Here is a 15,259-nt window from a genome sequence, read left to right on the forward strand (position 1 = left end):
GAACTAAATAATACACAATATTTTGTGACTGGTTTCTTTCACTTAACATAATGTTTTCAAGGCTCATCCATATTATAACAAGTATCTTTATTGTTAGATATTCCATTATGTGGATATACACCACATTTTGCTATCTACTTATCAGTTGATAGGCATTGGTTTGTTTCCACTTTTGTTGGAGTATTATGAATGATGCAATTATAGAGATACATGTTTTCATTTTGTGGGGATATGCTAGGAGTAGAATTGCTGGATCATATGGTAGCCTTATGTTTAATATTTTGAGGAACCAAATATTTTGGAACTATTTTCCAAAGTGGCTGCATCATTTTACATTCCCACCACCAATGAATGAAATTTTCAATTTGGACAACCTCACCAACTCCTGTTTTTTGGTTTTAAATATGCTTCATGCCCAGCATGCAGCCCAGTGCAGAGCTAACACAAAGCTGAGATCAAGACCTGAACTGAGATCAGCAGTTGGACACTTAAAGACTGAGCCACCCAGGCATTCCCACCAGCCCTTGTTTTACTATGTCTGACTTTTTTATTATAACCATTCTCGTGAGTGAGGTTATTTCATGACTTAGCCAGGAACTTTAGGAACCCCCACCTCGGGCTCTTAGTTTCCTAGGTGGCTCATGGATAACTTCAAGAGGGCTATAAATTACATGAAATTGTATGCAAAATTGTGAGTGTTTACAATGTGTATTTATTTATTTATTTATTATTTATTTATTTCAATGTGTATTTTTAAAAAGATTTTATTTATTTGGTACACCTGGGTGGCTCAAGCAGTTAAGCGTCTGCCTTCGGCCCAGGGGGTGATCCTGGATTCCCGGGATCGACTCCCACATTGGGCTCCCTGCATGGAGCCTGCTTCTCTCTCTCTGCCTGTGTCTCTGCCTCTTTCTCTCTCTCTCTCTCTCTCTGTGTCTCATGTTGAGAATTTTTTTTTTTTTAAGATTTTATTTATTTGAGAGAGAGCGAGCATGTAAGCAAGCAGGGGGGCAGAGGGAGAGGGAGAGAATCTCAAGCAAATTCCCTGCAGAGCATAGAGACCAACATGGCCCAATTCTACAACCCTGAGACCACAACCCAAGCTAAAACCAAGAGTCAGACAATCAACTGAGCCATCCAGGCATCCCAACAATTTTTTAAAAACATTTGCCTTTCTTAATTCCTCAAAGGGATTTACGATACAGAAAAGGCTAATAAACACTGAATCTTCAAAATGTGCTCTATATTTTGAATTCAGCTTCTGTCTAATCTAGTTTTATCAGAAGTGGTTCTGTATCACCGGTGTCAGTCATCTAGAAGCGTGGAAAAATATAGATTACTGAGCATTGTCCTATACCTATTGAATCAGAATACTTGGAGGGTGAGATCAGAGAAATTTGCATTTTAGACAAATGCTCCATCAGTAATAAGATTTATCAAGTACTTACTGGGAGCCAGGTGCTCTTTTAAGTTCTTTATATATTAATTTATTTATTCTTCACAGCAACCCAAAAAGAGAGTACAGTTTTTCTCTGTTTACTGCTGATGAAAATAAGGATAAGAGAAAAGTTATTACTTTATATTCTTATAACTAGTCATTTGCCAAAATTGGTCTTCATATTAAGAAGTCTGGCCCCGTATCTCAGGCACTTATTTAACCATTATATAAACTCAACTGTCTTTTAGAAATCATTCTTAGGTATTTAAGTGGTTGAGAACCACTGCCCTAGCCTGTTAACTCTAAGTTAAAATACTTTTTTCTAGTTTGTTACTTCTCACCTCCAAACTTAATAACTCACTCTTAGAAAGCCTTCCATGACTTAGACATGCTCTTCCTTTCTCTGCTGGGTGTATATCTAGCTTGTATAGTATTTGCTTATTAGTATAGTCTGTTGAATATCTGTTTCAATATAATTCTTTTTTCCTCAACTGGACATCAAATTTCTCAGTGGCAGGTGCCTCACCTTTTTTCTATCTCTTTACTTGATTTTTAGACAGTAAGAATTCGCTATCTAAATGTTAACTGAATAGGAGAAATGGTAACAGACTAACCCTTTTAGTACCCTAAGGAGGTTAGGGTGTCAAATTTTGACAGCATTTCACTGGAATGGTTGAATGAGATAATGCTGCATTACTGAGAGAGTTGTCTGATATCAGGAAAGGACCTCAAATATTAGACAGAGAACTATTTTTCTAATTGACAGTTGAATTTGCTGGTTAAGATTGTAAAATGGAGGACATTGAAGATAAGAGTAGCATGATCATATGAAAATGTGGAAATTATACTGTAGTCTTTAAAACTTTTCTTAGAACCTGACTGAAATACTTTTTATCATTTAAGATTAATTTATGCTATCTATGTCAAGAAAAACAGATTTTTGTAACTAAGAAAAACTGATCAGAGCAGCACAACATTACAGTAGAAACAAGTGGGTTTAAAAGTCTAAGTTTGCTATACAAATAAAGTACTAAAAATAAATAATAAAGTACTAAACTTTGAAGGACATGCCTTTCTAAATAATATTTTTCTCTTTCAGAGTGATCTTGGAAAAAGAAGGGCCTCGTTCCTTGTTCAGAGGATTAGGTCCCAATTTAGTGGGGGTGGCCCCTTCCAGGTAAAAAGAACTTTTTTTTTAAATTAAGCAAAATTGTGGCAGTCTTTCTTGTTTCAAGCTTAATGATGGAAGATGCTGAAGAGAAGTCAAGGTGGTAAGGATAAAGCCACCATGGTATAAAAAACAGGTATCAATAACCATTTACAAGGATGAACAGTTTGCCCTGTGCAGAGGTGCAAAGGACCTCTTAGTGAAATCATTGTGAAGCAGTTTTTGTACCAAGTTCAGAAGGCAAAGAACCAGCAGCAAGAAGGAGGAATATCTAGATCTCTAGAATAACACTATTTTTTGGCTAACAGGACAAGCTAAACAGAATAATTTCATTCCCTATTTAAAAAGCCAAAAAGGCTTTAGTACATTTTTATCATTTTTCTCTCATACCTTTTTACCTTAGATTTACTTCTTCCATAATAAAATACAGTAGAGTTCCCATTCAGAATGAAAATGGCTCTCTGTATCCCATGTACTAGATACATGTCTCATTATTTATTGGGTTTCAACTTTCTTTGGGCTCTTTTTTCTTAAAAAAAAAAAAAAAAAATTGTCTTGGGCAGCCCTGGTGGCTTAGCGGTTTAGCACTGCCTTGAGCCCAGGGCGTTATCCTGGAGACCCGGAATCGAGTCCCATGTCGGGTTCCCTGCATGGAACCTGCTTCTCCCTCTGCCTTTCTCTCTATCTCTCTCTCTCTCTAATAAATAAAATCTCTTTTTTAAAAAATTGTCTTGGGATACCTGGGTGGCTCAGTTGGTTAAGCATCAGCCTCTTGGTTTCAGCTCAGGTCATATCAGGGTCATGAGATGGAGCCTGGCCTAGGGTTCCCTGCTCAGCTTGGAGTCTGCTCCAGATTCTTTTTCCCTCCTCCTCCCCCACTTGTGTGCTCATGCACATGCACACAGATAAGAAAGAAAGAAAGAAACAAACAGACTTTAAAAAATTTATTCTTACTGTAGAAACTAAATAAAACATATAGCATAAAGGTTGACATTCCATCTTAAACACATCAGCTCACATATGCCTTCACACAGGCACTAGATATTCTTCTCTGCACAGATAATTGTCACTAATAAAACAGTTTGGTGTATATAATCTTATGTAATTTTTTGGCTTATGTATGTAAAATGCATAATATGTACACTTCTTATCATTACATTAATTTAATCATATTAAAATATTTCACCAAATTTGTCTTGGAGCCTTTTCCATCAAAATATGTAGGGTTTTTTTTAATCATATAGTAAGACTATTCTATCATAAAAGCATTTCCTTAGTGATAAACCTTTAGATTTATTTTTACATTTTGTCTGTTGAAAACAGTAGTTTTGTGAACAGTTATACTTTTATCTTTGAGTACTTAAGCAAGTGCATTTCTTTAGAATAGTTACTTATAATAGAATTGAATCTGTAAAAAAGACTATATATACATATGAAATTAATGAATATTGTTCTGTTGCCTTTTTTTTCCTGAAAAGGCATCCTGTATTTTTATTCTCAAGTGGTGAATTAGTTCCTTTTTATCTACATACTACTCATGTTGGTTACTATTCATGTCTTTTAATACTTGCCAAATAGACTAAAACATGATTTTCACTGTGAGTTGTATTTTTTTTTTTTTAAAGATTTTATTTATTTGTTAGAGAATGAGCAAGAGTGGGGTAAGGGGCAGGGTCAGAAGGAGAGGGAGAAGCCTACTCCCTGCTGAGCAGGGAGCCTAGGTGCAGGGCTCAACCCCAGGACCCAAGATCACAGCCTGACCCGAAGGCAGACACTTAACCGACTGAGCCACTCAGGTGCCTCAATTTTCACTGTTAGTATACATTTGTTTAATTTTGGGTGCAGCTACACCCTCCTTCATGTAATGATTTGCCATTTATAGATCTCTTCTGTGAATTACCTATATATATTCCTTTCCTATCTTCTCTTTGAAAGGTCTTTCTTATTTCTAGGATTGCACTGTTTATTCCTCCTCACGATATGTCATCATTAAATGTATTCTGTTTTTCTTGCTCATAAAGTAGAATGTTTATTTTGAATTATATTAACTTGCCATTTTTCTTCAGCACATTAAAAAAGGCACAACAGTGAAACTATATCCTTATTTTACTTGTTTGCCTGTTATATTCCTTAATGCACAGATAACTAAGGTTGCTGGGAAATAACAGGATTTGATATAGCAAGCAAATAATACAAAGCCTGGAAGGCTGAACAATGAGGAGGTGATTGGGATGCATGAAATCATAGTCAACAAGTTAAGAAGGGGAAATATTTACAGATTTAGTGGAACATTTACAAAAATAGAAGACATGACCTGATGGGGCTGATTTCTTTTGGAGTTATTTTGTCTGTTCAGGATACTGTGAACCACTCCATGTATAATACAGTTATAGTATCTCAGATTTGTTTAGCATACTTTGATTAATTGGGTCAGTTCTACCACTCTCTCCCCACTTAAAAAAAAAAAGTATGTTTTATATGTATTTTATATGTAATATACATATTATATATTAACATTAATGTTTTTATATTAATAACTAATCATATATTTAACCATTTTTTAAATGCTTGTACCATATTTACTCAAGTATGTTTAATTTAACCTTACCATTACATAAGCCTTCCAGCCTTATTCATATGTTTTCAAGCATCAAAATCTTACACATACTTTTTGTTTTAATTGGTGAATTAAAAGTATTGAGTTAGGGTGGTAGGTGGGTTTTTTGTTGTTGTTGGAGGTTGTTTTACACTTGAGGAACTGTACGCTGAAGTTTGTCTTTTAATGAGTCAATGCAAAACATATTTCAGAATCTTCATGGAAGAAATAATGTAAATTAACCTTATGTTACATGAGAATGTCGCTAAGAGTTTGCTTTTAGATTTCTCTAAGGGATCCCTGGGTGGCGCAGCGGTTTGGCGCCTGCCTTTGGCCCAGGGCGCGATCCTGGAGACCCGGGATCCAATCCCACGTCGGGCTCTCGGTGCATGGAGCCTGCTTCTCCCTCTGCCTATGTCTCTGCCTCTCTCTCTCTCTCTCTCTCTCTGTGTGACTATCATAAATAAATAAAAATTAAAAAAAAAAAAAGAAAACCAGGGAATAAAAATTTAAAAAAAAAAAATTATAAGGATAATTTACTTGTTTAAATCTTATGAATTATGCAACATGCTTATTGATAAAATTTAAATCTTTATTTTAGAGCAATATACTTTGCTGCTTATTCAAACTGCAAGGAAAAGTTGAATGGTATATTTGATCCGGACTCTACCCAGGTACACATGATTTCAGCTGCAATGGCAGGTATGAATATATAATATTAAAAAGCAAAGCATTTTCCAAAACTGAGAAGCTTAAGTTATGATTTTACAATATGCAGTTAAGTCCATTAATGTGCTTTTCATTGATTAGCATCAACAATCATTCTTATATTTATTAGTATGCAGTAAATTTGATCAGGAGATATACTTAAAATCTGTTATCAGTTGGCATTTTTATAATCAAGGGTTTGTGATAGCATACAGGTAATAAAATATTTACATTGTCTTGTGTAGTCCACTGAATAGTCAGTGGTCACTTTTAACAGTTTAAAGAATCCAACCATAATTACTCTATAAATAAGTTATGGAGCTGTAATTTACTCTTCTCTCCTCAATTTCTGTTAGTGCCTTTTCCCTTTTTGCTGCATGTTTTGGCTTCTGTCTGAAATGTGCCGGCAGTTCTTGGTAAAGTATTCATTTTGTCCTGTGCTCAAATGCTGAAATTTTTGTGATGTATTATTGATAACTGAGAGTTACTGTAATGTATGTATTTTTGAAAAATATGTTTAGATTCCATATAAATCAATTAGATAGTACTTGAAATTTAGGCACTGGCTATGTGTACATGCTTGCTATAGAAATGTTTTCCAAGGACTCTTCTGTCATCATTGTTGAGCATATATGATTCTGAATTAAAGCAACTAGTTCTGGGCCTTTGTACTGCCTTAAAGATAAACTAGGAATTGATTTGACCAGTCTGGTTCTGGAATCATTTGTTGCAATGCGTGTTAGACAAAGCCATGACCTTTGGTTCATTCTCTACAGTTTTCTGAGATGTGTTGTATATTTGACCATACCTCACATTTGCAAATTATGCTATGACTATAAAGCAAATTATTACTACTTTCATCAACTGTTGAGCAATAAATTGTCAATTACATGTTTAATAATGAGTGCCTTAAACTGTTAACCATTTTCTGTTTAGAAATAAATTGGATCAATTTGAACCACATACTTTAACGAACTAAGTGTAAGTTGGAAATAACTAATTTCTGAAAGGTCAATAGCTGTATAATCTACAATATACCTCACAAATTATTTTCAAGGGTTTTTATGTTTGGTAACTGTTGACTGACTCATTGAAGTTTTAAAGATAAAAGGTAAAAACCTTAGAGTCAAGGTGGTGAAATACTGTTATGTACCCATGAGGAAAGATCTTGGGCAAGTTAGGTAATTCATGCGAGCTTCTCTTACCTTATCTTTGGAATATAGGTGGCTCTACAAAGATTTGGATTTTGAGATTTAGTTCTTTCGTACTGTAGAGATTATCTAATTACAACTAGAATTTTTTTTTAAATAATACTTTTTTTAGACATTGAGTACGGATGATTTTTCCTCTACAAATTTGAGTGGGTATAAGGTAAAAATTAGTGGCCAATTCCAAACTATATAACTGCTATATTGGGATCTTTAAGAATATATTTCTGGATTACCCGTGTTTATTTTGTTTTTTAACCCCAGAAAATTATTAAAGAAATGTTAAGCTTTCTTTTTTTTATTTTGGAAGACTTGAAGTCAAGAAAGTAGATGAGCAGTCATTTTTAGTTAAGGATAGTTGATAGATATTCAGTAATGCAAATTTAGGGTTTTAGAATATCTTAATTCCCAATGGAACATCTTTTTTCATTAGAATATCTCATCGGAGTTTATTACTATTTATGTATCATGTTGCAGAGAATTTCAGTGGAATTGTCATTTTAAGCTTTTTTCTCAAATGTGTACAAATGTCAACTCTGTTTTTATCTATACGTTGATACTATTTTCCAACTTGAATTCCTTGAATTTTTGTAAATTGATGGTCTTATCATTGTTCAGAGATTATTGCACTATATACTTATTATGTAATTTGAAAATACTTCTTCCATTTGTTTACAGTTACATTTTTCTAAGAATTATGCTTTCAGAGCTTTCTTGCACTATTCATGAGCATTAACACTTAGCTTTGCAGTTTTTATACATAACTACATGGTTGGTTAAAACTGAATGATCCCATGCAAAGTCATGAAGGTAGCCTTTTGCCCCCCTTCATTCTTGAAATAATCTAGACCGGATTGTTCTGGATTTTCTTCAGGATCATTTTTAGAAGTCTTCTAAATATGAATTGGGGGTGCAAAGTTCTTAGAGGGAGTCATGTGAAAAATCATCTTTTAACGGGCTATTAAAAAAATGCTAACCTTGTCACTTTAGTATCAAAAAGTACAGTGAAATAGACTGTTTAATGATACTGCCTGCAAGATTTTGCCACCTCAGACAACACATTAAGTACTAACAGATCTTGTACGTAATTTTTATTCCAAGTAGCCAGTTGATTTTGCATTTTATCTATATGAACTCAAGTGTTTAGGTAGTAAAACTTTTTTCTCAGAATGACAGTTTATTTAAAGTGGATCTTATTTTGGTTTGTTGTAGTGTCTTAGGGCAATACTATAAGAATTTATAAACCTAAATTTAGAGGAAAAATTATTTCCAGTTATAAGACTATTTAATAAAAATTAAGTAATGTTGACTCTGTTTTACCTGCTTTTTTTTCTTTTTCCTTCCCTACATGTAACCTTTGTTAGACTGAGAGTATTTGTTTGTTGAGGGTATTTGTATGTTTTGTATGTTTTGGTTTAAATGAACTTGGATATCCCTCTCTATATACCTATTTTTTTGTATACAAGTGTGTATACAAAAAAATAGTATGGTTTCTTTATAGTAATTCCCAGTTTTCAAAAGTTTTTATCTAGAATATATAGACTTTTATACAACATTATAGATTTAAATGAAAAGAATTCTGATTTTTATTAGATTATATATTCAGATAGTTATTGCTTAATTTTTAAAATACCAATAATGTAATCATTTAACATTTACTACATACCTGGCGGGTTTTATTTGCTTATGGCATTCACTGTTACTTTTCAGTAATACAGTAATTCAGGATACATTTTTCTATTTGACTTAAAGTTTATTACTAAAGGTTAAGTTTTTACTCGTTAAAGAGAAAGTTTATTCTTGCCTATATAAAATATATTTTTTGATATTTTATTTGTCCATGGCAGTGTATTCAGCCAAATGGATGGCTGGACTGATGTTTTGTGTGTTTGTATGTAAACATTCTTCCTGTTTTTTGTTTTGTAGAACACAAGAAATTAAATACAAAATAATCAAAATACTCCATAAAAATGGATGTGCAATATTATTGGCCATAGTGCAAAGGTGAAAGGTACTATTGTAGCAACATATATTTTATTTAAAACAATTATAAATAATTACAAAATGTTACTCAAATATTCTGTTTTTTTTTTTTTTTAAGATTTACTAAGACAAAACAGATTTACCAAATAAGCTGATAGAGTATAGAAAATTTGATTTCACCTCTGATCATGGTAGATCATAATGATTAGGAAAATGGGATATGATAATCCCTTCTAAATATTTTCTTAGATTCCCCATTGACAAGGTTAGCATTTTTTTTTCTTTAAGGCAAAATTCGTCTTTTAGGTAAGTATTGGACTCTGAAACTGCTGCAGATGGCAGAAATTTCAGTACTCGGTGCATTTAAAAAAAAAAAAACATTATCACCCATTCTGATATTCCTTTTTGTTTTTAAACTTAAAATTTTCAAAAAAGGTAGATCTCACAGTAAATATTTCTGAAATCCTTCCAATGGGATTCATTTTGTACACATGTTTCTGATGAGGTCACTGCTTGTTGTTATGATACAGAAAAGCCTGTGTCTATTTTAGGCATTTACTGTACATTTCTCCCGAGAAAAGAGTGAGATCGTGTCATCTCATGCTCCCCATCCGCAGGTCACTTCCTGTAGAAATATGGACTAACTTAAACCTCGTGAGTACTGATCTGAGCATCTCTTGCAGCCTCTAGTTATAAGAAACACACCCTGGGAATTTATAATAGCTGTGGAAGTAATAGAAAGCGGGAAATGAACTTTGATTTCCTGAATGTGTGTGCGTTCTGAGTATTTTATAAAACTTTTAATTCTAATCCCTTTAGAATATTCCTTCTAGAAGGAAGAATGGGGTAACTTTTCAGTCATTGTGTAATAAAAGCCTGGGGTCTTCAGCTTGGCCATAATAGCCTTGACCTCGAAAGAATTTGATGACAATATTTAAGATATACATAGTATAAATGGTATCATATCATCCTACAGCTTTTAGGGAAAATAGTAGTTCTTTTTGCTTAGCATAACATATTTTAAAAGTCTAATACAGTACTTTCCATTCTCTTGTCTGTTGATTCTTAGCTTTCTACTTTCTTGGAAAAACATTGATCTTAACACCTACCATTACTTTCTAATAAATGCAGGATAAGAATATATGGGATATAAGCTGTTTTAGTTTATTTATTTATTTATTTATTAGTTTTTAGTTTTAATGTATTTCTCTTAGGAGGTTAGGTGGGCTTTGTTCTTAACAGAACTTGATGAAATAAAAAGTACTGAAAATGCAATACGACAGGTATCACTCACTTAATGAAATAGACATTTTCAGCAAGTTTCCTTATAAGCAGGATTTGTGTTAATCTGGTTACATTATCAGATGGAATCTTAGATGAAGCAAAACTTTAAAAGCTGCATTTTGAAAGTTTTAAAAAAAAATTTCTAGTAAAATTCTAACCTCACTGCTAACAGTATGGCTGCTATCTGCCACTTTGCTTTAACTGACTGGAGCAATAGTAATTCTTCTTAACCTATAGAGAGATCCTTCATATGCCTCTAAGTCAGTTTTAATGTTTAACAGGCTGCTCAGAATACTAATATGAACTAGCATTCAAAATTTCACAAAATTTAAATGCCAAAATAAAAATAAGTAAATTTCTAAACTTCAGGGGAACCATTGCCAGTATCTTCGTATATGTTTGTCTTAGAAGTAGGAAGATCCATTTAGCTTTGGCTATTGGCCAACTTCAAATTGCCTTTCCATATATAATTCAGTGGTAAGTTTTTGCTTTTTTGCACTTGTTTCATTTATTGAATTAATAATAGACTATATTTTTATAAATTTAATTAGCTTAATAGTGTCTGGTTAGTTTATTAGAGTGTCTGTGGTTAAAAGAACATAATAGCAAAAAAAAAAAAAAAAAAAGAACATAATAGCATAAAATTCTAGGACCAGAGTTTTAACTGGTAAAGACCAATAGCTAAAAACCTGCAGGTCATGCCTAGAATCTAATATAATGGTTTGCTGACATCTAGTCTAGTGTCTTTATTAAGAGCTAGCTTATTATTGGAAGAGTTGACCCAGAACAACTCTAGAAGGCACAAGTTATTAATAGTAGCAGTTAGTTATAGAGGGATAAGATGACAACACTCTCACTTACCTGAATTTTAATATATCCTGTTCACTAGATTAGTTTGTATTTGGAAATGAATTTTAGTTAAGTGAGAAATACCTGTTGTTTGCGTCCTGTCATTGTTCATTAATATGTACAGAGAATAATTTAAAATTTTATTCATGGATATTTGGAAAATTCATTTCTAGTAATATTTATAAATATTTATTGCAATATTTTAAAGTTTACATATATGGAGTCTTTTTCAGCCCTTAATTGAGGAATTTTGTGACTTGGAAGAGCATTAAGCTTGGATACTAAGTTTTTATTGTTAGAAATAGAACTTCTCTATTTAAAAAAAAACTGATGCTTTTTTCAAATAAAGTATGAAAGATTGACATTTTTACCTAGATAGGCTTTTTTTTTTTTTTAAGTTTGGTGTAAGGATTCCCAGTTTTAGGCTTTCCAATTTAATGAAAAGCATTTTTTTTTCTTAATTTCCACAAGATAATTAATAAAAAACCATTGTGAATAATGGAGAGTATTTTGTTGCCTTGTGCTGCTTAGCACCCTTTCCCTAATAAACCCCCTAGTATTGCCATATAGACATTTAGCTAATACAAATATTTAAGTTTAAAAACAAAGAATTAATCTAATTAGAAGTATGGCCAGATTACTGATGTCTGGTGCATATTTGCTTTAAAACATAATTTGAATGTATTTGAGTTTTCTACTTAGGAAAATGAAGGAAGGTCAAGAAAAAAAAATTTTTTTAGCTTTATCTCATTTAGGCCAGGTAAGGCAGGAAAAATCTTTTCCAAGTAAAATATTTAAATGGATCTAACAGTTTCACATTTTTCTTCTCTTTTCCTTTTACTAAGAATTTATAATGAAGAGAAACTCTTCTTTAAAAATGTTCCTGATAATCTGTCCAACACTAAATTTTTATTATTTTAATACTGGTGCATACAAAATTGTTGGTCCCATACTAGTTTTATACATATGTATATAGTATTAAAAGCATTTGAGAGAAATGGAAACTATAGAACTATTACAAAATAGTAAAAGGAGTTACCAAACCAAATTTTTATTCCATCTATCATGTTTTATAAATAGATTCAGTTTAAGCCTCCCTTTGTGAGACATCTGGCTATTTCTGCAGTGTTAAAACAGTGGATTAAGGGAATAAAATTTGAATTAGCTAATTATCTGACATTACAGAAGGAAAAAGAACCTATGAGACTAAATTCTACTTTGTAAACAATTTGATAAAATTATTTTGCATTTTAGATACACGCATAATAACGTTGAAAGCCAAGAAAGGTTTATGATTGGTTCTGCACTGTATGTTAACTTAAAAAACAAATTATTTTTTAAGTGCACCATAGCATTTTTCTTCCTGAAAGAACTTAATTCATATTAAATGTGCTGGTTATATTCCATCTTTCTAAAAACAATGTGCTTCACCTGCCTATTATTTGATAGAAAGTATTAAATCAGTTAAGATCCTTAGACATTTCTGCATGTAAGTTTTCACTGAATTTAAAGGCCAATTGAATAAATATAGTTTGATGTAAGTAGTTTTGTGAAGTTTGTGTAGTGATCTTAAATGTCCACAAGCAGTATATTAAAACCCTGTTTTGTATAGATGAAGCAATCTTCATAAGTTCCCGTTATCAAGATTGCATTTCATGTGCTATTTTTCCAGAACAGTAGGAAGACAGCAAGTAAAAGATCCATACTAGTCTAGAAACACTGCTCCAGAGATCTTAATTTACTAATTAGAATGAGCCATTTTATGAGACCACCCTTCTGCAGTGATAGTACATAGTACTTAAGTTTTAAAGTAAACTAGAACTACCTTCTACTCTGAGTTTCTCTCTTCAGTGTCTATAAAAGTGAGAGGGAAGTTCCAATTTGTAATTTTTCAAACATTTGAGTTTTTGTATGTGTTTAAGTGGGTGAAAAACAGATCTGTCCTATTAACCCTAACAGAAACCTGACTTCTGTGATACTATTATTTTAACAGTATTAGTAAGTATATGTTTATGTGAAGCATTCATAAAGGCAAACAGCAATCCTTTCTGTTATACAGCCAACTTAAGATCAAGTATAGTATGTTGACCTTTAGGTAAAATACACTTTGAACATAGGGATTTGGACCTCAAGTAGCTGTTTTAGAGTTTGCATGCTAAAAAACCCTAGAATACACAAAATTTCTATATATTTGTCTGTAGAAATGGGTTTCTAAATTTAGCTTAGAGTATAAAGAGCACCCCAGAGAATATTCTGAATATGTTGAGAGAGGAATTTATATATAATCAGATTTTGTTCTTAAAATTTTTTAGTTATGGTCAAAATTTGAGAATGTAGATTGGAAATAAACTACAAATGTTCATGGTCGTATGTGTTTGTAAAATTGTATAGCATACATCAATTAATAGTTTAAATATTTATATGCATTTTCTTTAATATAGATTTATGTGATTTTTAAAACCTTAGAGTTAATAGTGTGTTCTTCATTTTTACCAGAGTTCATTTTAAACATGTTTGTTTAGGTTTTACTGCAATCACAGCGACCAACCCCATTTGGCTTATAAAGACTCGGTTACAGCTTGATGCAAGGTATGTGAATTCCTTAAAACATAATTAAAATTGGTTTCAACTAATTTTTTCCTGTAAATTTATAACTGTGAGATATCAGTGCCATGTATCTAGCCATGTTTTTCCCCTCTTGCTGCTGAATTTGTCTTTTTTGGTTTGGTTTTTGAAACTTGAGTCTCCCATCAAAAGCAAAAGTGATATAATGGTTGGCAATATGAAAATTTCTAGGGAAGAAAGTATGTGTTGTGTTTTTATTTTTATTTTTTAATATTTTATTTATTCATGACAGACACAGAGAGAGGCAGAGACATAGGCAGAGGGAGGAGAAGCAAACTCCATGCAGGAGCCTGATGTGGGACTCAATCCCGTAACTCCTGGATCACATCCTGAGTCGAGGGCAGACACTCAACCACTGAGCCACCCAGCCGTCCCTGTGTTGTGTTTTTAAAGAAAAGAAAAAGAATATATATATTAGCCTAGCCCAAACAGTGATAATTTCACTATATGAATGATTATGACTGGCCTCCCGGCAGTTGAACAATACACATGGTCAACTAGTCTAGCCTAGATCTTGAAGGATGGGCAGCCCCGGTGGCTCAGCGGTTTAGCGCCGCCTTCAGCCCAGGGCGTGATCCTGGAGACCCGAGTTCGGGTCCCATGTCGGGCTCCTTGCGTGGAGCCTGCTTCTCCCTCTGCCTGTGTCTCTGCCTCTCTCTCTCTCTCTCTCTCTCTCCGTGTCTCTCATGAACAAATAAAATCTTAAAAAAAAAAAAAAAAAAGAGAGAGAAAGAGAGAAAAAGGAAGGAAGGAAGGAAGGAAGGAAGGAAGGAAGGAAATAAAATAAAATAATAAAATAAAATAAATAAAATAAAATAAAATAAAATAATAAAATAAAATAAATAAAATAAAATAAAATAAAATAAAATACCAGGAGTATGCTTTAGTATGTTGTGGGGTGGATCTGTGGGGGTAGGGGGTGGAAGTCCTGAGAAAAGTATGGCTTAAAACTATTATTTTTTCACTTAAAATTATAACACAAGCCATCACAAGTTCTTAGGCTTGGGAGTGGTGGGGAATGAGATAGGGTTGGGTAATAGTGAAAGGTTGGTTTAAAGATGCCAATTTATAACCATGAAATCAAGAACAGGGCTGATATGTTTGCATATTAACCTTTGGGACTAGTAGTATTTTAACTTCTAATGAGGAAGTCTCTGATGGCAGAAACTGATTGATTACAGTTGGTTGCATGGATCATTCAACGAAGAAAGTATTCAGTGTTGTTAATTGAGGACAGTAATTAGTTCATATAACTGGAGGAATTTGTAGGTTATCAAGTGGGTGTCTTAATTGTGTTTTTATTTTGTTATGTCAGAAACAGGTTGTATATAATTTATAAATAGATACAATTTTTATTTCTTTCTCTGTAGGTAGCATTTATTGGGAGCATCACAGTGTAA

General features: G+C 32.8%; 1 protein-coding gene across 2 annotated transcripts in view; it reads left to right on the forward strand.

Annotated features, from left to right (window-relative positions):
• SLC25A36 (solute carrier family 25 member 36) overlaps window positions 1–15,259 on the forward strand; it is a 37,186-nt gene that overhangs the window by 14,812 nt on the left and 7,115 nt on the right. For both annotated transcript variants that reach the window (XM_038571057.1, XM_038571058.1), the window contains exons 3-5: window positions 2,538–2,615; window positions 5,804–5,904; window positions 13,757–13,823. In XM_038571057.1, coding sequence (XP_038426985.1) covers window positions 2,538–2,615; window positions 5,804–5,904; window positions 13,757–13,823 — 246 coding nt within the window. The remainder of the gene's footprint in view (window positions 1–2,537; window positions 2,616–5,803; window positions 5,905–13,756; window positions 13,824–15,259) is intronic.

The sequence above is a fragment of the Canis lupus genome, chromosome 23 (genome assembly GCF_011100685.1).
Source record: "Canis lupus familiaris isolate Mischka breed German Shepherd chromosome 23, alternate assembly UU_Cfam_GSD_1.0, whole genome shotgun sequence".
Taxonomy (NCBI): Eukaryota; Metazoa; Chordata; class Mammalia; order Carnivora; family Canidae; genus Canis; species Canis lupus.